The following is a 23296-nucleotide window of genomic DNA, read 5'->3' as shown; positions in this document are numbered from 1 at the left end:
ACATCCAATCAGATCGGTGGATCAGCTGCAGCCTTGGGTGGGGAAATGTTTTCACAAGGCTACGCTTATAGCAACAGACCAACAGACTTGGAGAAAGAAAATCACGAAAGTAAAATCATGAACCCCATTATGAACGGTATCATTACCATAAGATTCTACATAGGTCAACAATTACGTGTCAGAAACATTTGCGCCAAAAGCATTGCACACTGTGTTACCATGCAGGTGGGTGATTGTACAGGAATACAACTTCATCTTGCCAAATTTTACATTAATAAGGAAAAATAATTTTTATAATCTGATGTTCAGCACAAATTCTGGAAATAAAAATACATACTTTTTATGTATTTTAATCAAGTTTAACAAGGCCAAACTGGTAAAACTTAGACACTGCATTTTTTTCCTATTTCTTGGTTACATGGACTGCTGCATCGTTAACATCACACAATATGCTCAGTATGTCCATGTCAGATGGTAAGACAAAGTTGTCTTGACAGCGATGGCTCATAGACAGTTTGGCAATAAACATGTTCAATAATAAAATCTACATAGTGGTCAACTCAAGAGTTTGATGGTATTTCATTTGTAACATTTTTTTGTATTTGCCATGATGTGCAGCAAAACAACAAAGATCATTCACGAATCACAAATATTCATAATTTGCAGTTCACCAAGTTTTTGCAGAGAATTTGCTTATTCATTCATCATGTAGGATGAGGCCCGAAGCTGTCAATGGGCAAGTATACAACCTACAAATTACCTATATGTGGTAAATTATGAAGGAGAAACACAAACAGAACATCTAAATAACAATTATAGCCCAGCTTGTGCACGAGTTATCCAGACAGTAATTTTATATGGAGGAGTTAAGAATACAGTTGTTACTCCCGGCCATTCGAGACCTATGGTCGAAGAAAGCCAACATCAGGCAAGATTTCTACTCCACCAGTGCCATGATAAATCATGAGTGAGTTCAATGTGCATAAGATCTGTGGAACCTACTAACAAGGTTCTCCGTTCATGGGTTTCTTTATAAATTATGTAACATATAGCACTATCATAAACCACGCATGAACTGTGTCTGCTTGAGATGTGGCACGCACTGTACTAGGTACCATGAGTCAAGTTGCAAACAACGATTGGAATCACTTGTAAAAGATTGATGTAATTTAATTCTTTACACACTGTACGCATTAAAGAAATTATTATTAAAAAGTTATACGTCATAGCATACACACTGTTAACCCGCCAGTGCACGGGTCACAAAAAGTTACATGAGTAAACGGGTTGGGTCTCACAAACCCATCATGAAATATTTTTTTATAGTAAGCTAATATATATTTATTTTTCAGTATTCATTCTCTCCTATTCGGATAATATTATAAACACATTGCTGTCAGAAAACCATTGATGATTAACACTTATTTAACATTTTACAAAGCATTTCTGTAACCACTGCAAATATACACACAATATTTTATTTGATCACAAAATTCAGAACTTATCAAGTCAAAATTTATGAAATCGTCATAACCTAATCTTCACTGTCCATAAAGTTCACTGGAACATTCATGTGTCAGCTTTACATTCACTGCACACAAATACAGAGTGTTCAAGACACAGGAACTTTCTGCACAAATAGCACGAGTAGCGGGTCTTCCTGTCTCTACAGTATGCACAACATCATCTTTTATTTTCTGTGTTTTCACGTCCTGCTTCTTCCGTCACCCCAGATATCCTTCTTGCAGTATCGCGAATGCTCTTTGGAAGATATCTTGAGACAGCTCTTTCCCTTATATTTTCTTCAGTTAGAAGAAACAAGAGTTTTTTAAAATGTCTTCTGTTCCTTGCGTCTGGAGAGTTAGGGTTGTTAGCTCTGAATATTAAATATGCGTTAAAGCCTGCAATATTCAGCAATGCATAGAAAACCACCATTGTCCATCGTTTGGTGTTTCGAGGCACATCATAGAATGCCGTTCTCTCGTCTACACAGTCTACACCACCCTCAGTTGAATTATAGAATGCGACTATTTCAGGCTTCCTCTTTTCTCCTATACCAGGGCCATCCAAACAGCGCTCCCCGAGCGCTAGCGCTCTGGCCGCGCTCTAAGCCAGTGCTCCGAGCGCTTTGAGGGAAGGTTGTTTCGGTAGTGGTGGGAGGAGCTTGGCTAGCTGAGCGAGCGGTCTGCCCGCCGGGCCGAAGAGAGCAGCCGATTTTTTAGTGTGCCACTGAGATTTTATGTGTTTTAAAAAAAAACAAAATTTGTAACAGCACTACAGTGCCAACCACAGGGATATTTACAGTGAGTTGAATGACGCCAGTCGCCAATCGAAGTTGGAAGAATTGAACGAAAATTTCAAGCAGCACTGTTCTGTATTATTGTTTTAATTTTTAAATGCTTGTTTACAAACGGGAATGAATAAATGATTGAATTATCTGAAGATCACTAAAGTTGTGACTTGCCGTATTTTTGTCTGAAAGGAGATTGAGGAGAATGAGGTTGGTGGACCCACTTTACGAACAAGCTACAAATGTTCGTCGCAAATTGCCAAAGCTGGGAAACCCTTCGCGGAAGGGAATGTAATCAAGGAGTGCCTAATGGACGCAGCGGCATGTATTTGTCCTATGGAGCTAGTTGAGAAATTTCACAAAATATCTCTTTCTCCTCACACTGTGGCTCGCAGAATAGACAATATGACCGTTGATATGGAACAATAATTAATGGAGAAGGCAGCAAATTTTGTATCCTTTTCCATCACCCTCGATGAATCAACCGACATTGCAGACACAGCTCAGCTCGTTATTTTCATTCGAGGGTGGATGACGATATTCGGCTCACCGAGGATTTCCTAGACTTGGTAGCTCTCAAAGACACCACTACCGGTTTCGATATTTTCAAAGCAGTGGGGGGTGTTTTTGAGTCAATGGGATTAAAATGGGAGCGGCTGACGAGTAACGACGGATTGAGCATCTGCATTACGTAGTCTACGAACAGGGTCCCTCAGCTATGTAAAATTTAAAATGACAGAGCGGTACTACCCTAATGGCGGTGATCCAGTGCTTGATACACCAGGAGGCAATCTGTGCAAAAGTCGCCAAGCTTAAAGACGTAATCGGAACAGTTGTGCGAGTGGTAAATTTTCTTCGATCCTATGGACTCATGCACCGTCGATTCAAAGAGTACCGGGCGAGTTGGCATTCGGGAGATAGTGGGTTCGAACCCCACTGTTGGCAGCCCTGAAGATGGTTTTCCGTGGTTTCACATTTTCACACCGGGCAAATGCTGTGGCTGACCTTAATTAATACCTTAATTAAGGCTACGGCCGCTTCCTTCCCATTCCTGGGCCTTTCTTGTCCCATTGTCGCCATAAGACCTACCTGTGTCTGTGCAACGTAAAGCAAAAAAAAAAGAGTTCTTGGATGACTTCGAAGTAGAGTATCCGGATATCCCGTGCCATGCAGAAGTAAGATGGCTGAGCAAGACGAAGGTGCTTCATCGAGTTTTTTGCTTGCGGAATGCAATAGATACCTTTTATGACACAAAAGGGCTGCCCGAAATTCTTTTGCGTAATCCTAAGTGGGTGGTGGACTGGGTCTTTTTAAGTGACTTTACTGCCCATCTTGAACACTTCGCTTACCGAGCTCGATAGCTGCAATAGCTTCAGTGCAACCAGTATCCAGTATTCGGGAGATAGTAGGTTCGAACCCCTCTGTCGGCAGCCCTGAAGATGGTTTTCCGGGTTTCCTATTTTCACACCTTAATTAAGGCCACGGCCGCTTCCTTCCCAGTCCTAGCCCTTTCCTGCCTGATCATCGCCATAAGACATATCTCTGTCGGTGCGACGTAAAGTCAATAGCAAACAGAAAAAAACTTCGCTTCGGGGCGAAAAGCACAATATCTGCGATTTGGTGGAAGAAATTCAAGCGTTCAAAAGAAAATTGGTTTTGTGGGAAAACCAGTTGCGTGCAAGGAACACAGGACATTTTCCATTGCTTGAAGCAGTGAAATAAGGTGTAGACTTTGATGAGTACTTGCAGGCAATTCGCCAATTACAGGAAGAGTTTGAAAAGAGATTTTCAGAATTATCAGAACCCTAAGCAGTGTTAGATGTAATTGTTTGAACATTTTCTCTTAGTGCAGACAGTGCTCCACAACTATTTCAATTAGAGTAGCTTGAACTGCAGTGCAATGTTCGTCTTAAAGACCGCTTTCTAATGACACGAAGTTTGGAAGAATTTTATAGTGGCTTTCCGCAAGGAGAATACCCCCTTTTATATAAAGATGCACGTAAAGTTCTGTCAATGTTCGGCTCAACGTACATTTGTGAGCGTTTCTTTTCGGTTCTTAAGCTTACCAAAAGTAAACATCGTGCAACGATGAGCGATAGAAACTTGCGTAATTGTTTAAGAATATTGGTACAATATTGGTAAAATTTTGTTGAATTTTCCTCTCAGATATGTCCAAATTTCAATTTGAATAAATCGCATTACTGCATTCTTTACTTAACACTTGATTTCGTTTCCTGCATATTCCATACATTGGAGTACCTTTCGATTTGTATATGCGGTCTATTTGTTATGGCAAAACAGCCTTATATGATGTCAACAAACCCACAAAAGCCGACAGACGCACGACTGTACATACGTATGTAGTCAGCGCGGTCCGAACATCGTCCGTCTCAGATCTCCTCGCTGCCACACTATAGTGGTGGTAGGGGAAGGAGCGCTAGTCTGACTGCCCAGTGCTCCCCGTATATTTGAAAATGCTTGAGAAGGATCACGAAAAAAGAATTGGAATTTCTCCACCTACAGATAGCCCTACAGCTTATTCCTCCTCAGTTGAAGCTATAGGTGACAGCAAGGAAGTTCTTGACACACCTATATCCCCCGCTCCTCCACCTCCTCAGGTGCAAGAGCAAGGAAGAACGCATCACCAATATTACACCCGGCGCAAAACTGTGAAAGAATGACAGGAGTTACTGTTCCAAAGGAAAGCAGGCTTAATAAGATTTGACAAATAGGAATTAGTTATATTTTCATCTACATTAATAATAAGAGCCGCACTGTGATATCAGGATTTCTTCATTTCGATAATTACTTATAAATTGTATAATTTTTACTTTATAAATTGATCTTGTTTCATGAATTATTAAGAAAAGAATATTTATTAGGACAATTTCTCTATGGAATATTGTACAAGTGTTTCCTTGACGACTGCTTTCTATTGTAGATATAATTTATATATTTTCTCTTGAGTTATTTGTTTGTTTTAATCTTGTCAATCTTATGTTAATTTTAAGGACACTTCCTCTAAAGCATTACTTTGTCAATTTTATATATTTTTCATCTAAACAGTGTTATGTGGCTGAAGATGTTGATAATATACGAAACATGTACCACTTTTGACCATTAAAAATTGCCTTAAGCAATCATTGTATCGACTAGGTGGAAAATAAATAAATACTTAATTGTGAATCTATTGAAGTGCGATACGGACCATGAAGCTGATTTTATGTAATCCTAATGCCAACCAGGCAAGCAAAGAAGCTAACACCTACCTCAACTTAAAGATGAAAATAGCTAAAGTGACAAAAGATATAGTGTTTTTGAAGGAATGCCTTAAAAATAATTTGACTCCCAGTTTTCTAAAAAGTGCCCAAAGAAAAACTATATATTCTAATCATCATAAGTTTACTCAAATGAAGGTCAATAAAATATGGTTAAAAAGAGAAATTCAATTTATGTATAAAAGAAACTTCTTAATGAGAAAATGTACTTCGCGCACCTCTCAGCACCACTGAACTTGCTTCCTCTGGAATGGGATTCTTTCCAGAAACATATCAATGAAAAAATGGAGAACACACTTAAAATGAAACAAGAAATTTTGGATAATAAATTATTTAAGTTGAAAAATTTAGCATCTAATAGAGAAGAAAGAAGGTTAGTTCCTAATGTTACGTTTGATGATAGTGTTTATCCACCTCCAATTAAAAACTTGTCTGGGATAGAATTTAATGAAGAAGAAACCTCTATTTTAAGTCAAGGCCCTAATTTCAATTGGCCAAGTTCAAACAAAAGTTATGATTTAATCACCACATTAGCTGAAACAGAAACAGCAATACAGAATCTACCTGTAGACTTACAGAACGACATAAGGTATGAAGCTAAGAAGAAAATTCCTATTTTAGTAAAAGGTTTACAATCACTTCGAGGCACCAACAAGGCGGTTAATAGCTTGAAACAAAAAATCAAACTAAATAACTTAATTATCACAAAAGCAGATAAAGGAGGAACAGTTGTAGCCCTAGATAGAAATGTTTATATTGAAAAAACAGAAACATTTTTTAATAACAATTCGTTTAGTACAGTTGATAAAGACCCGACATCACGTATTCAGAGGGATCTTAAAAAACTATTAAAAAGCACGTCTTTCTTGTTTAATGAACATGATGTGCAAACATTAATAAATATGAACCCTAGACTCCCGACTGCAAGAGCACTACCGAAATTACATAAACAGGGAGAACCGATTAGACCTATCATAAATTTCAAAAATAGCCCCCATTTATAAAACTTCTAGATTTATACATAATTTCCTAGCAAGTAAATACGTATTTCATTGTAAAACACCTATCAAAAACTCAGTGGATTTTTGCAATCTAGTTAAAAGATTTTAAACTTGGATCATCTCACACGACATGTTCGTTTGACATAACCAACATGTATACAAACATTCCAATAGAAGACACTATCAAAATCATTAAGAAGAATTTAACGAAGAACAAATTAGTAAGCATACCAGAAATTGAAGATTTTATTAATGTTTTAAAATTCGTGTTAAATCAAAATTATTTTACGTTTAATAATAAAATTTACCGACAAAAAGGACTCTCAATGGGAGCCCCAGCATCAGGAATATTGGCTAATATATACTTAGACTATTTGGAACACACGAAAATTATTAATCAAATAGAGGGTTTGGATTTTTGGACACGTTATGTGGACGATGTTTACGCTATAATAGATAACAGACTCACCGATAGCAATAAAGTTTTAAATATATTGAATAATTTGGATTCCAATATAAAATTCACTTTAGAAGAAGAGGTTGAAAAATCACTGAATTTTCTGGACATAGTCACAACAAGAGAAGAAAAAGGATTTTCTTTCAAAATACACAGAAAATCCACTTTCACACTGACCACTATCAAGAACAACTCGTTACACCCTGAGGCACAGAAAAGATCAGCATATTATAGTTACGTTAAAAGAGCGTTTAGTATTCCTTTATCCAAATCTGAAAGGAATAAAGAACTGTTGTTTATCCGACAACAAGCCCTCTTGAATGGTTTCAACAATAACATGATTGATAAAATAATTAATAAATTTTCGGAGAAGCAACAATCTAAATTAGCAGTCGAACCTAGTAAAACTGAAAAATATATCAAGTTCACATATAATAATCCAAACATTCATGTAATAACAAATTTATTTAAGAGAAAAAATTTCAAAATTGCATTTTCCACCAATAACAACATGAAACATAGTATTTTCAACCATGATACAATAAATCTCTCGGAAAAAGATAAATTTTTTGATTCCGGAATATATAAACTCACATGCTTTGAATGTAAGAATACATACATAGGACAATCCGGCCGCAATTTTAAAGTTAGATATTTGGAACATGTGAATGCTGAAAAACATAGAAGATTCTCAGCAATGGGATCACACATGACAGCCACAGGTCATAAATTTACCAACATAGAACAAGACCTGACCATCATAAAAAAGTTAAAAAAGGGCAGCTTAATGAACACATATGAAGACCTGTACATTCATCTAGACCAACTTGTAAAGAAAAATGATAACCTTAATGAGGCTGTAGAATTTAAGAATCCATTATATTATCAAATTCTAGTATATTTGAAAATGCTTGAGAAGGATCACGAAAAAAGAATTGGAATTTCTCCACCTACAGATAGCCCTACAGCTTATTCCTCCTCAGTTGAAGCTATAGGTGACAGCAAGGAAGTTCTTGACACACCTATATCCCCCGCTCCTCCACCTCCTCAGGTGCAAGAGCAAGGAAGAACGCATCACCAATATTACACCCGGCGCAAAACTGTGAAAGAATGACAGGAGTTACTGTTCCAAAGGAAAGCAGGCTTAATAAGATTTGACAAATAGGAATTAGTTATATTTTCATCTACATTAATAATAAGAGCCGCACTGTGATATCAGGATTTCTTCATTTCGATAATTACTTATAAATTGTATAATTTTTACTTTATAAATTGATCTTGTTTCATGAATTATTATGAAAAGAATATTTATTAGGACAATTTCTCTATGGAATATTGTACAAGTGTTTCCTTGACGACTGCTTTCTATTGTAGATATAATTTATATATTTTCTCTTGAGTTATTTGTTTGTTTTAGTCTTGTCAATCTTATGTTAATTTTAAGGACACTTCCTCTAAAGCATTACTTTGTCAATTTTATATATTTTTCATCTAAACAGTGTTATGTGGCTGAAGATGTTGATAATATACGAAACATGTACCACTTTTGACCATTAAAAATTGCCTTAAGCAATCATTGTATCGACTAGGTGGAAAATAAATAAATACTTAATTGTGAATCGCAGGCGCGCTCTCGGAGCGCAATTGCTGGATGACCCTGTCCTATACTTTTGTCAATTTTATCATTGCTGTGCATCGACGACAGGAAAACAACAGTTCTTCCCTTCTTCGGAACATAGGAAACCAACGTCATGTCCTCTTGGAAGCCAAATAAACTGCTGTAAGGTTTTCGTTTTGCAGCTACAACAAAGCTTGTGGGCAACTCTCTCTTATTTTTTCTAACAGTACTGACCATGGTAATATGTTCATGCGTCATTTTTTTGACAATAGGGTAAGAGGTAAACCAGTTGTCAACTGTTAAATTACGTCCACTTCCGGACACAGGGATGCACATTCCCTCTACAACATCAGCAGGTCTGAAACTCACATCTTGATACGGGCCTTCAGGTTGCTTACCACAGTAAATTTCTAAACTGTATGTTAAAACATCTTTGCATCAACTAGAGCGAATACTTTAATTCCATATTTACCTGGTTTCGTGGAATGTACATTCTAAAACTGCACCCTGCCCGGAAAGACCAAAGCATCTCATCTAATATCATGAATTCCCCAAGGTAGTAGGGCTTTCTTACAGTTTCCATTGAATGTTTTCATCATTTCTCTTACAGCTGCCAATTTATCACCTTACTTCTCTGCTGACTGGTCCCCACATCATCAAAGCGAATACATTTCAGAAGAAATGTAAAACGTCTGAAAGCCATAGTCACTGGAAAGCGATCTGTTTCCAAGCCATCGGTAGACCAGAAATCTTGAATATTCATTCTTCCACCGTGAAGGAAACCCATACCATACAGAAGTCCTATAAGTGCTCTGATTTCTGAAACTGTCATAGGTTTACAGTCATTCAGATCTTCATATTTGGAAGAAATTTCCACAATGAAGATATTCGTGTACATAACAATACTTTTGATCATACCATTGCTGAAAAACAAATTCCAGCATTATGTAACTACTTTTGCTCCTTTAGCAGCCCCTATTACCCCAGGCAGTTTATGCACAATATTGTGCCTTCTTGAACGGACATTTGGGGTGGGTCTCATTTTCTTGTATTTTGTAGTTTGATCTCTACCCATGAAATGATTGTTGGATTCAGACTGGTTCATTTTTTCATTTCCTTCTACCTCTTCGTCTTCTTCTTGTATGTCGGTGTCAGTCTCCGAGTCTGTATCATGGTCACTTGTAATAACAAACTCGGGTTCTGCATCAGAATCAGTGATATTGGATATATCATCTGATAATGGTTCCTCCAATAATGCGGTAACTCGTTCCATATCACGTGGATTGTTGGCATCATAACACTCCTTTTTCTTAGACCTACGAAGAAACGAACTCACTGGCCTAGGTCAACCTGTTTTCAGTCTCACGTTTGTACTAAAAACCCAAGGAACTAAGATGAAAGACAGCCAGGCTAGCTAACCACTACACCACGGATTTGGACAAGACGCTACAATATAATTGCCCTATAAACCAACATTAAATCTTCTTTATGTACACGGTTAAAATTGAAAAACCAACATGCTTATGATATAAAAACTTACATGACTACAAGGGTTGGGTCTCACAGGCCCACAGAGCACTATAACTTGTCACAGCCCACGTACTAATGCAACCACTTCCTTATTCGTCTGCAGGAGTACTACACCGGTGAAAACAGGAAGGTAGCAGAAGCCGGAAATATGAAGCTCCTGCTGTCAATCGGAAAATCTAGGAAATAGCAGCGCATGGGTCTCACAGACCCAACCCGTGCACTGGCGGGTTAAGCAATTTTAACTGTTTGATAGTGTTTATAAATGCTTATATTCTGCAGGAAAATGGTTGTAAAGGCTTATTTTATGATTCTGAACTAAAATAGCATATTTTACCCAAAATTGTAATTTGAAAAATGTACATTTCACCCCCAACCATCATTTATCACCGATTACATTTTCTTTCCTAGTGGTTTAACGTCACACTAACACATCAAATGTTTTCAGCAATGGACGGATACAAAAGGGGGGATTAGGAAGGTAGAGCCATGGCCTTAATTAAGGTACAGCCCCAGCATTTGTCTGGAGTAAAACTGGGGAACTATGGAAAAGCACCTTCAGAGCTGTCGACGGTGGAATTCGAACTCACCAGCCACTGAAGGCAAACTCAGAGCTACATAACCCTAACCGCACATCCACCAACAAGCTTTGTATTGCACTTTTTATTGACTAATAAATAAAGTGGCCTAACTTCAGTCAAACACAATGTCAAAATTAGGTTATGTGTAAGAGTTTGAAGGTCCAGGATGTGCAATAATACTGTGAAATTAAAACTATGAGAGAGGATCCACACCCAGCTCCTTCTGCAATTAAGCAGTCCAATCAATATTAGTATGCTGTCACATCCTTAGTGAATCCCCTGAGTTCCAATCTGTTAGCTCCCTCAGCTGCAGAGTTAGTTGTGTATCACGTATTGGTTCAATGACATGAGTATGATCGGTGGTGAAGTTAAGGATGCCAACATTGTTATGAAAATGAAAATCCACAGTTTGTTTCCACTTATTCGACCGGATCAGGAATGGAATCAATGAAGCTCCCATCTAGAGGCAAGGATAGGATGCAAATACATAAACAAGTTTGGAAGTACAGTAAAATGGCTGTATTTGGACACCTCTATGTTATACACCTTATTATATTGGCCATATTTTCTCGGTACCAGACAAATTTCTATGCTCTTACATGTCCCAATATATCCTCTATGTTGGACATCTTTGAATCCTCGAAGCTGGACATCCTTTATGGTTATGTATTGATATGATATAGATGTTGATTTCCATAGGGAATCTGAAATATTTGTCCTGAATGAGCAAATTTATAATACCAATATAAATGGTCCGTTATTGGACATTATAAATTTATAATGTCCAATAACGGACCATTTATATTGGTTATGTATTGGACAATTAGCATGCTACTACAGTGACAGAAGTAGGAAATTCCATAAAAAAATAATACAGAAAAAAAAAGACGACCTGCCACTGTCTGGCTCCTTGCCTAAATGGTCAGCACTAAAGCCCTTCGTTCAGAGGATTCCGGGTTTGATTTCTGTTTGGGTCGGATCTTAATCACATCTGGTTAATTCCTCTGAATTAGGGAGTATCGTAGTTGTTTGTGTTTATCCAAACACACCCCTCTTCATATTCACACAGCACTACCAACCAACACAGCAAAATGTAATAGTGAATACATCCCTCCATATATGGTTGGCATCAAGAGGAGCATCCAGCCATAAAACAAAGCCAAACCCACACGTGCTACACGGCTCGCAGCCACGACCCCACCACAATGTAGCAAAAGCCGTAGAAGAGAGAAGACAAAAGACCCGTTACGGAGGATATCTCACCAAATGAAGAAACTGGAATCCTTCCCTGAAGTTTATCGTAGCTACCTTCTTAGCTTGAATCTATAGGGAATTTTGACCACATGTTACAGATGCATATGGATGTTCCTAATACAGCTCAAGAAGTGCTATAGAAGGTTTTGGTTAACTGATGACAAGAATGAAGAAACATTTTCTGATGAATATTCCTGGAAAACCTCCCACTCATCAGCAAGTCAGCAAGCTTTGGAGTATATCAAAGAACTGGTATGCATTGCACAGTCAGCCACAAATAATTTAACTTCTATTTGGCCTAGAACATGGCACTAATAAACAGTAAATATATACATAATCATTATAGACCATTATGCCTTTCAATGTTCAGTCTGCAAGCCTCTGTGAATTTACTAAATGTTGCCAAAATCCTCTATCTGCATCTAGTGCTGTGGCCTCATTTAGTTCTGTACCTCTTATCTTTAAATCGTTAGAAACTGAGTATAACCATTGTCGTCTTGGTCTCTGTCTACTCCTCTTACCCTCCATAACAGAGTCCATTATTCTCCTAGGTAACCTATCCTCCTCCATTCGCCTCACATGCCCAACCACTGAAGCTGGTTTATGCGTACAGCTTCATTAATCGATTTCATTCCTAACTTAGCCTCTATCTCCTAATTCTGAGTACCCTCCTGCCATTGTTCCCACCTGTTTGTACCAGGAAACATTCTCGCTACTTTTATGTCCATTACTTCTAATTTATGAGTAAGATATCCTGAGTCCACCCAGCTTTCGCTCTCATAAAGCAAAGTTAGCCTGAAAACAGACTGATATGAAGACAGTTTCATCCGGGAGCTGACTTCCTTCGAACAGAACACCGTTGATCGCAACTGCGAGCTCAATGCATTAGCTTTACTATACCTTGATTCAATCTCACTTGCTTTACCCCTTTCACTCCCGACACATATACTATGAGAATACGGGTGAGTAATTGCCATTTCCTAAGTGAATATGGTCTAAATATTACCAAAAATTAATTTTTTCGCATTTACAAACGCCACTAGGGGTATTTCTTGACCCCTCACAATTGTGGGGGTCAGTAGTAAACCATGACCCTCACAATTGTGAGTATCAGAATCACTAAGGCAATGAGGATGGTTGAGATCGTGCATTTGTCATCATAAAATGTGCTTCGTGAATGAAAAATCAATTTTAGCCATCATATCCTTAATTGAAGTAAATTTTTAATAGTTTGTAACCAGAAATATAACAAATTAGAACAACATAAACATTGACTACAGCAAGGTAAGTGTCACTTTAGGATTTTTCTTAACGGAATATCTGCACTGCATTAGTATGTCTACTTCACTGAAACGGAAACAATTATTGTATTTATTTAAAAAGAGGTAAACATTGCATTTCATGCATTGTGTGTGAGATCTCCATTGAGAGCCATGAAGTGTGCAATATAGTGGCGTCTTCAAATTATCTACAACTGGATAATTTACAACTGGATAATTTTCAAAACCATCAAGTCGTTTGTCTTTTTCGGGCATACATGCAGGTATGTCTTGTGGGGGAGAAGTTTCCCATTCTGGTCACTGAAATCGCCATACCTTTTTCTCTTGGGTCCACCTATAATATACTCTCCAATGGCCAACCAGAACATTAGTAGGTCCATCATCTCTTCTGGTACCTTCCCATTCAAGTAGCAATCCGTAAATTTGACTCGCCGAAACTGGATTTCCTCCTTCTATAGAAATAAATTCAGGACCAGGTTTACATTTTAATGTCTTTTTAGACCATGAGACACTTGGCGAAGGAACTGGGTTCACTGGCATTTCTATTTCAGACGCTGAACTAGAACAATCTGCACAAGGTTCTGGTTGCCATGCTGACTGGTCATCACTGTCATCAAATTTCTCAATATCTGACATGTCTAATTAATCTTGAATAGCCCCTGGATCATCTAGGAGGTTTTCTAGTGCCCGTAGTTTATCTGAAAAACTACAGAGCCTTGAAGTACATTTTTCTTAAAATTAGGGACAGATAGTACAGACTGTAATGTAAATTAAAACAGTTACAACTACGTGAAAATATACAGCCAGCAAGTAAAAATATGGTTCGAGTCTGTAGTTAGTAATAGGAACAACAGACAGGTAGCTAAAGTTACTTTAATAGCAATAAATGCATGTCTGACGAACTTAACCTCAAAGCCGAGTGGTACACGTACACTCCCAACACTCACAAACGTGAGTGCATAATTCATAGATGAACTGAATATCCAAAATACTTTTAGATTGGAAATAAACGTATATAATTTAATTCTAGAGAGTATTAAGTTAATAATTTATAACAATATAATAATTAAAAGTAAAAATTGACTAAAATAGAAACATAATTACCTCTTTGTGACATCTTGTTACAGAGCAAGCAATGAGACTCCTTGTTTTCAACTTTGATTCTGAGGTATACCGCCAGACTGCAGTTGTTTCACATAAACCACAACCCTCACTTTCGTGTGAGAGCGGAGTGAACGAAGTCAACAAAAAAAAAAATTGTAACTGGCAATGTTAAATCTACACTCACAATTGTGAGTGCAGGGAGCAAAAGGGATATTAGCACCCTGGGAGAAGACACAACCTAAATACTTAAAATTATCGACCTGTTCCAGCTTTGTATCCCCAATCTGACATTCAATTCTGTTTAATTTCTTACCTACTGACATCAATTTAGTCTTGCAAACTATCCACTTCATTGCCATATCAATGATATAATCTAATGGTTTCGTAAGAAAATATTTTTCACCTAATCGATACCTTTTTATTTTGCCTTTAGCAATTTATAATATCATTAAAAATAACAGTACATGATTTGAACACTTTGCGATCATCATCAGCTGTATACACGAAAACTTAGATAAAAAACCATTAATGTAAGCACACAATAAAATCCTTGTTGACTTTAAAACTGTTGTTAGTAAAAGACTTTAGCAGAAACTGAAGCAGCCATACAAATTCTCCCAGTCGAAGTACAAAACGACTTGAGGTATGAAGCAAAGGAAAAAATCTCTTCCCTAATAAACAAATTTAAGAAAAATGATAACACTAGGATACACAATGAATTACAACACAAAATCAGGCAAAGTGACGTAGTCGTAACTAAAGCGGATAAGGGAGGAACAATAATCATATTAAATAAAACCAATTATATTGAGAAAACTGAAACTTTTTTCAACAATAACAAGTTCAAGGTCGTAAATAAAGATCCCACCTCACGGATTCAAAGAAATTTGAAAGGAATACTCAAACAAACTACTTTCCTTCTAAGTGAGCAGGAATCGCAGAAACCGGTGAATATGAACCCAGGACTCCCTATGGCAAGAGCCATGGTGCAAGAGCCATGGTGAAGTTGCACAAAAAGAAAAAAAAAGATACCTATTAGACCAGTAATCAATTTCCGTAAGAGCCCCACGTACAAAACGTTGCAATATATTCATAAAATATTATGTTTCTCATACTAAAATAGCCGTAAAAAATTCTAGTGATTTCTGAAAGAAGATGAAGGACTTTAAAATCAATCCTCCTCACGTCACTTGTTCATTTGATATAAAAGACATTTACACCAACATCCCTATAGAGAAGACTATTAAGATCATAAAAACTAATTTATTAGAACACAAGCAGATTAGCACACCTGAAATAGAAGAGTTCATGACAATCCTTAAATTCGTACTTAACCAGAACTACTTTTTAGTTAACAACAACATATACGACGGCCTCCCTATGAGGGCCCCAGCCTCAGGCATTACTAGCCAACCATTTGAACAACTTAGAAAACAACTTAGGTCACACTAAAGGGCTTGATTTGTGGGTGCACTATCCAGATGACACATACGCTATAATTAATAAGGATTTTAATGATAGTCTTACCTAATATTTTGAAAGTCCTGAACACCTTAGACCCAAATATACAGTTTACTATTGAGGAAGAAAAAAACAGTTCGATCAACTTTTTAGATGTTAAAACAACTAGGAAAGGAAACCAATTTTACTTTGGAATACATAGGAAGCCTACATTCACTCCAACCACGATTAATAATAACTCTTTACATCCCGACTCACAGAAGAAATCTGCGTGTTATAGCTTTATAAATACGGCCTTCGAGGTTCCTTTAATCAACAAAGAGAGAAATAAAGAACTTACTTTTATCCGACAACAGGCCTTGATTAATGGCTTTAGTCTTAAAGTTATTAACGGGTTAATCGCCAAACGTAAATGCAAACAACAAATAAATTTAGTAAAACAGTCAGCGAAAACAAAAAAGTAAGTAAAGTTCACCTACAACAATCCTAACATTTACGCAATTACAAATTTATTTAAGAAATAGGCTAAGACATCAAGGTACCTAGCGTTTTCAACAAATAATACTAGGCACAGATTTTTCAACCACAACACAGTTAACAAGTACAAAGAAGAAAGATTCCAAGATTCAGGAAATTTATAAGTTGATTTGTAACCAATGCAAGGCCACGCATATAGGTCAATCTGGACAGAACTTTGCAATAAGGCATCAAGAACACGTCAACGCAGAAAAATATAGAAGGTTATCCGCAATAGGTGTACACATGAAAGAGACGGGTCATAAATTTAGAGACATCCAACAAGACCTTGCAATTATTAATAGATTAAATAAAGGAAGACTGATGAACAGTTTAGAAAATATCCGTATTTTTCTTGATAAGCTAACAAATAAGGACAAGAACTTAATGAGACGAATGAACAGAGAAATCCCTTATACAAACTTATACCGAGATATATGGATTTATTAGGTAGGAAACAAACACACCAAACAAGTGTAACAAGCAGGCGCAAGGACTATGTCACACCCAGAAACCCCTCAACGCTAGAAACAACAGATGACGACACGACCTTGCTTCCCCTTTCCCCTTTGAATCACGATAGCAAGCAGATCACATCATACCACTATTACACCAGATCAAGAACAGTAGATACAGACCCACGCCCTTAAACACGGCGAGTAAAGAAAGTGATTCACAATTAAGTATTTATTTATTTTCCACCTAGTCGATACAATGATTGCTTAAGGCAATTTTTAATGGTCAAAAGTGGTACATGTTTCGTATATTATCAACATCTTCAGCCACATAACACTGTTTAGATGAAAAATATATAAAATTGACAAAGTAATGCTTTAGAGGAAGTGTCCTTAAAATTAACATAAGATTGACAAGATTAAAACAAACAAATAACTCAAGAGAAAATATATAAATTATTTCTACAATAGAAAGCAGTCGTCAAGGAAACACTTGTACAATATTCCATAGAGAAATTGTCCTAATAAATATTCTTTTCTTAATAATTCATGAAAAAAGATCAATTTATAAATTAAAAATTATACAATTTATAAGTAATTATCGAAATGAAGAAATCCTGATATCACAGTGCGGCTCTTATTATTAATGTAGATGAAAATATAACTAATTCCTAGTTGTCAAATCTTATTAAGCCTGCTTTCCTCTGGAACAGTAACTCCTGTCATTCTTTCACAATTTTGCGCCAGGTGTAATATTGATGATGCGTTCTTCCTTGCTCTTGCACCTGAGGAGGTGGAGGAGCGGGGGATATAGGTGTGTCAAGAACTTCCTTGCTGTCACCTATAGCTTCAACTGAGGAGGAATAAGTTGTAGGGCTATCTGTAGGTGGAGAAATTCCAATTCTTTTTTCGTGATCCTTCTCAAGCATTTTCAAATATACTAGAATTTGATAATATAATGGATTCTTATATTCTACAGCCTCATTAAGGTTATCATTTTTCTTTACAAGTTGGTCTAGATGAATGTACAGGTCTTCATATGTGTTCATTAAGCTGCCCTTTTTTTAACTTTTTTATGATGGTCAGGTCTTGTTCTATGTTGGTAAATTTATGACCTGTGGCAGTCATGTGTGATCCCATTGCTGAGAATCTTCCATGTTTTTCAGCATTCACATTCTATTGAAGTGCGATACGGACCATGAAGCTGATTTTATGTAAAGAAAGTGAATCGGTAAGGGGTACGGTAAGTTAAAAAATTTCTCAATCATTTTCCGTTATTTTAACAAGGAACAATTTATTGGATAACACTTCCAGAGACGATTTCAACTAAGTGGCGCATATTTTTCTGCCAGTTACAGATCATGCAACAAGAAATATCTGTGAACACAACTAACTTAAACCAACAGTGAATCCACCTTTTGAGCTTAGAAAAGAACAAACAAGTGGATCAACCTTTTCTATATATTTTCCAGCACAGTACAATGCGACTAGGAAGAAGACTAGAATTCAATGAAAAAAAGCACGTTCTACGAAGATTATGACACCAACTTCTAGTATTAAAACAATAAGTGATTTTAATTATGCCTTCAGGACTTAAATAGATACTAAAGACCTCTTATCTCAATTAGATAGAAGTTTTTGACTTATTTTAAATTAACTTCCTTGTAACACCCATACACATCCCTCCACAAACACCCCACTCCAACCCATAAGTCCTTTACTAACAATAGTTTTGAAGTCAACAAGGATTTTATTATGTGCTTACTTTAATGCTTTTTTTATCTACGCTTTTGTGCATACAGCTGATGATGATCGCAAAGCTATCAAAACATGTATTGTTGGAAAGGCAAAATAAAAAGGTATCAATTAGGTCAAAAATATTTTCTTACAAAACCATCAATTTAGTCTTCGAAAGGCTAATTATCATATCACTCTCATTGCACCTATTTTCATGTTGCAAGATATTAGACTGCAAACTTTCGGCACACTCTGCCATTACAACCAAGTCGTCAACATAGGCCAGACTGCTTACTACATTTCCACCTGCTTGAATCCCTCCCTGCCACTTTATACCTTGCAGCAGATGATCCATGTAAACTACGAACAGCAAAGGTGAAAGATTACAGCTTTGACTAACTCCTGTAAGTACCCTGAACCCAAAATTCATTCTACCATCAATTCTCACTGAAGCCCAATTGTCAACATAAATGACTTTGATTTTAACAATCCACCCTTAATTCCATAGTGCCCCCAGTATGGCAAACATCTTTTCCCTCGGTACCCTGTCATGCTTTCTCTACACCTACGAAACAAACACAGCTGTCTATTCCTCTCGTAACATTTTTCATTTCCCTGCTGCATGCCGAAAATCTGATCCTGACAGCCCCTCTGTGGTCTGAAACCACACTGGTTTTTATCAAACTTCCTCTCAACCACTGATCGCACCCTCCCTTCCAAGATGCCAGTGAATACTTCGCCTGGTATATTAATCAGTGAGATACCTCGATAGCTGTTGCAATTCTTCCTGTTCCCTTGCTTGTAGATAGGTGCAATTACTGCTTTTGTCAAATCTGAAGGTACATTACCAAAATTCCATGCTAATCATACTACTCTATGAAGCCATTTCATCCCTGCCTTCCCACTATACTTCACCATTTCAGGTCTAATTTCATCTATTTCTCCAGCTTTGTGACAATGTAGTTTATTTACCATCCTTTCACTTCCTCAAACGTTATTTCACCAACATAATTTTCCTCCTCCCCATGAGCTTGGTTGTTAGAGACACCACCGGGAAGATTTCCTTTTATATTGAGATTTTCAAAATATTCCCTCCATATGTCCAGTGATTCCCTGGGATCTGGGAAAACACGTACATTCTGAACAGACTTCCAGAATTCGAAGTCGGTTAAGATATAGTATTATGGATCTGGTACCCCTAGCCTCCAATGTGTAGCGGTGAATAGCCTTATGCTTGAAGAACGTATTCGTAACTGCTAAACCCATACTAGCATAGAAGTCCAGCAAACGCTTACCATTCCCATTAGCTTGCAGTATCTTCCCCATATTTACCAATCACCCTTTTGTATACTTCAGTTCTATTACCAACTCTCGCATTGAAATCGCCCATTAGCACTATCCTTGCATTGTCAATAATTAAGAAAACCAGGCAGTCTTTTTTAAAAGACTTTAAAATCATCAGGGACTACATTCAGTAAGTCGGTTATTGTAAATTTCTAGCTGATTTAACTTGCATGTACAGTAATATATCCATTTCCATTTTTTGTATTGTAATATTCTTATAATTATAAGAAAGTAGAATGTCAAAACTTCACAAATACTACATATTCTAGCGGAATAATGAAAGGATTTCACGGCTGCCATATCACACAACTCAAAGCAAGAACCTGATCTTCTGGAAAAAACAGCCTATATACCTTTCATACCATCCTTGTCTGACCTTAATGTCCTCAAGCGCCACAGAATTAAAATTATCATTTCCAACTCAACAAGAATAGCTCAGAAGTTAGGTTCAGCCAAGGACCTCCCTTGCCAGCTCTGGAACAATGTTCCTTGTTTCTTCAGGAAGGTACATAGTAACTAGTAAGTGTAGTATTAACAACAGAATACAGGCACATAATTAGTGTCACTGTCATCTGAACCAATTGGAGAAATATGCTGCAGCTAAGCATCCACTCCCTCTTCAGGACTATGAACTAAGATTCGAGGAAACTGTTGTTCTGGCTATCACTTCCCAGTTGTAGGCTCATTTACAGTGAAGGGCAACAGAAACAGTAGCATGCATCAATTTCAATCGCAAGAAAGGACTGCATTTAAACTGAGATTGGATCCCAGTACTTACGAAACAAGCAGCAGCTTAGAGGCCGTATCATTTCTGCAAAATTCTGAACTATGCAGGCTATGTTTGCACTTGCAGCTATATAAGAGGATGTCAATTTCACCTCAATGCCAGACTTTAACAAGACCTGCTGTGTATTACACAAAATGTTAACAATCGTCCAAATGCTACCATAGTCTAATAGCCTGGAAGACAATAAATACCCTTCTAATAAATAAACACACAAATTTTGGTTATAGTACTGCTCTATGACAATAAGTGAAAAATAACAACACAAGCTTTAATAAAATAAGTGGCACTGAATAGCTCAGATGGCAGAGCACTAGATTTCCAATTCCATACTGGCAAGTTCAATTCCAGTAGTCTGGTGGTAGGCCTACTTTAAGATGCTAAAATACATCTGCCTCGTGTTTGTATATTAATAGCATATCAAAGAACTCCAATAAGGCAACATTTCTGATGCCTTGGCATCTCCAAACGTGGCAAAGATAGATAGTGGGACATAAAACATTACAACGTTGTATTTCTATAACAAACATTCAAGCTTTTGAAGCACATTAACAAATTACCATCTGAAGACAAAATTTTGAGAGTTTAACATCAATACAAACAAATTCTTAGGACTATTATCAAAATTCTTAAATATGACCCATCAAAAAATTTCAAGAAAGGTAAATTCTGACTCAATTTACAGGGCAATTATTACGGCGCACGTAAAGGAAATTTTAAAGCTGTTTAACTTCAAAACTGATTGATATATCAAAAACAAAAAAAGTTTAAGGACCTTGTTTTGATGTGCCAAACACTCAACAGTAATCACTAAGTTACTCTAAATTTAGTTAAAATCAGAAATGGCATGGTAATATTTCAATGAAATGTTGATTTAATATGGAATAATCTAGAGCCAGTGATGGTGCTTAAGTTAGGTACCCTGCAGTAAAGTCTTTATTGAAGCCACGTGTTCCAATTTACTGTCACAAACAGAGGTTAAATTTTACCTCTAAATCCCATTTCCTATCCTGCAGGTAAAACTGGGCACAGGCTTCGTCTGTCCCGGTTATTTCTGCAAACTGCTCAGTTAATTTCTGACAAGTATCTCGATCAGGTATGTCACCGTCATCAGAGTCGCTCATAATGAAAATGTATACCTGAAATGAAACAGTATATTGATTTGTTAGGGATGATGAAATCTTAAGCATAATATTAAAACATCCCATCAGCGTGCAACGAAACAAAGACAGAATGACAGCTAGGCTATAGTATTTGCTTCTCTCCATACATTTAAAATTTAATAGAAACAGTTTATATTTATTGCAGGAAAACTAGGCAGCAAATTAAAATGCACTAATAAAGTTGGGAAAAGAAGACCTTTAACTTGTATGACATTTTATTTATTACTTCCTAACCCAAAACCCTTATTCACGTATCCCCACACAACGCAACTTGTGTTTCTGTCAATACCGAAATAAATCATAATTCCACTCCTTATAACAAAAACACACATCCGAAAAGGTCAATTTTCAAACTGACTGATAAAAGAAAGCCTACCAGACCGGTTACATATCATGTCAACTAAGATATAAAATAATACGTACTATAAAGTCCGACGAAAACCTTTCAAAACAGAATCACCAATTTTTCGTCAAGGAAGACTTATATTTTAGAGGGAAATATTGGTCTTCCGTGATATTAGTATACAGTATTTCCTATTAAATGACGAGAACAGATATAAATCGAAATGTCTAAATATGGTTTTAGCTAATCTCATAGATATCTAGGAGGTGTTGATCTGTTCAACGTATAATTAGGTTTCCGTTTACCGAGGCCAGTCTTCGAATATTACTTGCGTTCTTGGGAAAAATTTGTTCCCTTCTGACTTTGTGTTCCCCAATTCTAAAAGTAAAAATGGAAGAAATACATTCTTGGTATTCACAATGGGGTTGGTATTTAACAGAACATCTCCTGATGCTTAAATTGTCCTTAGTTCCCAGACATTCTTAATGTAATGCTGGTTTGTACTACGGCCATCCCATAAACGTATGAAACTGGAAAACATTGTCAAGCTACGTTCATGCCCACCAACATGCCGATAACCTTAGAATTCCACTGGTAACGATCATACGAAATTGCCTTCAAGAGCAGTTTCATTTTGTCATACATTTCCTTGAGAACTACAGACTGGGCAATTGGAATGGAAGGTGTTAAATTACCGTTCTGGAAAAGTGCAGCTTTCGGACATTGTTCTGAGGAGTCAGTGAAAAGTTTCCAATCTAATGGTGTATGCTCGTGGTGCAGTTCCACTGAAAGGGCCTTAATGTTATTGCAACAAACCAATGGACCAACAAGTAGGCTACAAAATATTCCTTTAAACTTACTCCTTACAAGGAAATGGCAAACTTTGCCATCATCCTTAATATATTTTTCCTTCATTCTACTGGGTGAGTTGGCCGTGCGGTTAGGGGCGCACAACTGTGAGATTGCATCCGGGAGATTGTGGATTAGAACCCCACTGCCCGCAACACTGAGGATGGTTTTGCGTGGTTTCTTATTTTCACATGGCCGCTTCTGCATTGTTGGATGCACTTGAGAACGGTTGGCTGTTGAGAGAGCTCTTGCAT

The 23296-nt window shown here is 37.0% G+C and overlaps 1 protein-coding gene across 4 annotated transcripts in view; it reads right to left on the bottom strand.

Moving 5' to 3' along the window:
* LOC136874732 (tyrosyl-DNA phosphodiesterase 2) overlaps nucleotides 1-22320 on the bottom strand; it is a 109317-nt gene extending 86997 nt beyond the window's left edge. For 2 of the 4 annotated variants that reach the window (XM_068227791.1, XM_067148400.2), the window contains exons 1-2: nucleotides 22047-22079; nucleotides 21677-21826 (exon numbers count right to left, since the gene is read on the bottom strand). In XM_068227791.1, coding sequence (XP_068083892.1) covers nucleotides 21677-21826; nucleotides 22047-22064 — 168 coding nt within the window. In that variant the 5' untranslated portion in view covers nucleotides 22065-22079. The other 2 variants (XM_068227792.1, XM_067148398.2) reach the window with 2 other exon arrangements.
* Between the last annotated feature and the right edge of the window lie 976 nt (nucleotides 22321-23296).

This window comes from Anabrus simplex, chromosome 5 (genome assembly GCF_040414725.1).
Source record: "Anabrus simplex isolate iqAnaSimp1 chromosome 5, ASM4041472v1, whole genome shotgun sequence".
Classification (NCBI taxonomy): Eukaryota; Metazoa; Arthropoda; class Insecta; order Orthoptera; family Tettigoniidae; genus Anabrus; species Anabrus simplex.
Note: the sequence above shows the minus strand (reverse complement) of the source record. Positions and strands in the feature narration are given on the sequence as shown.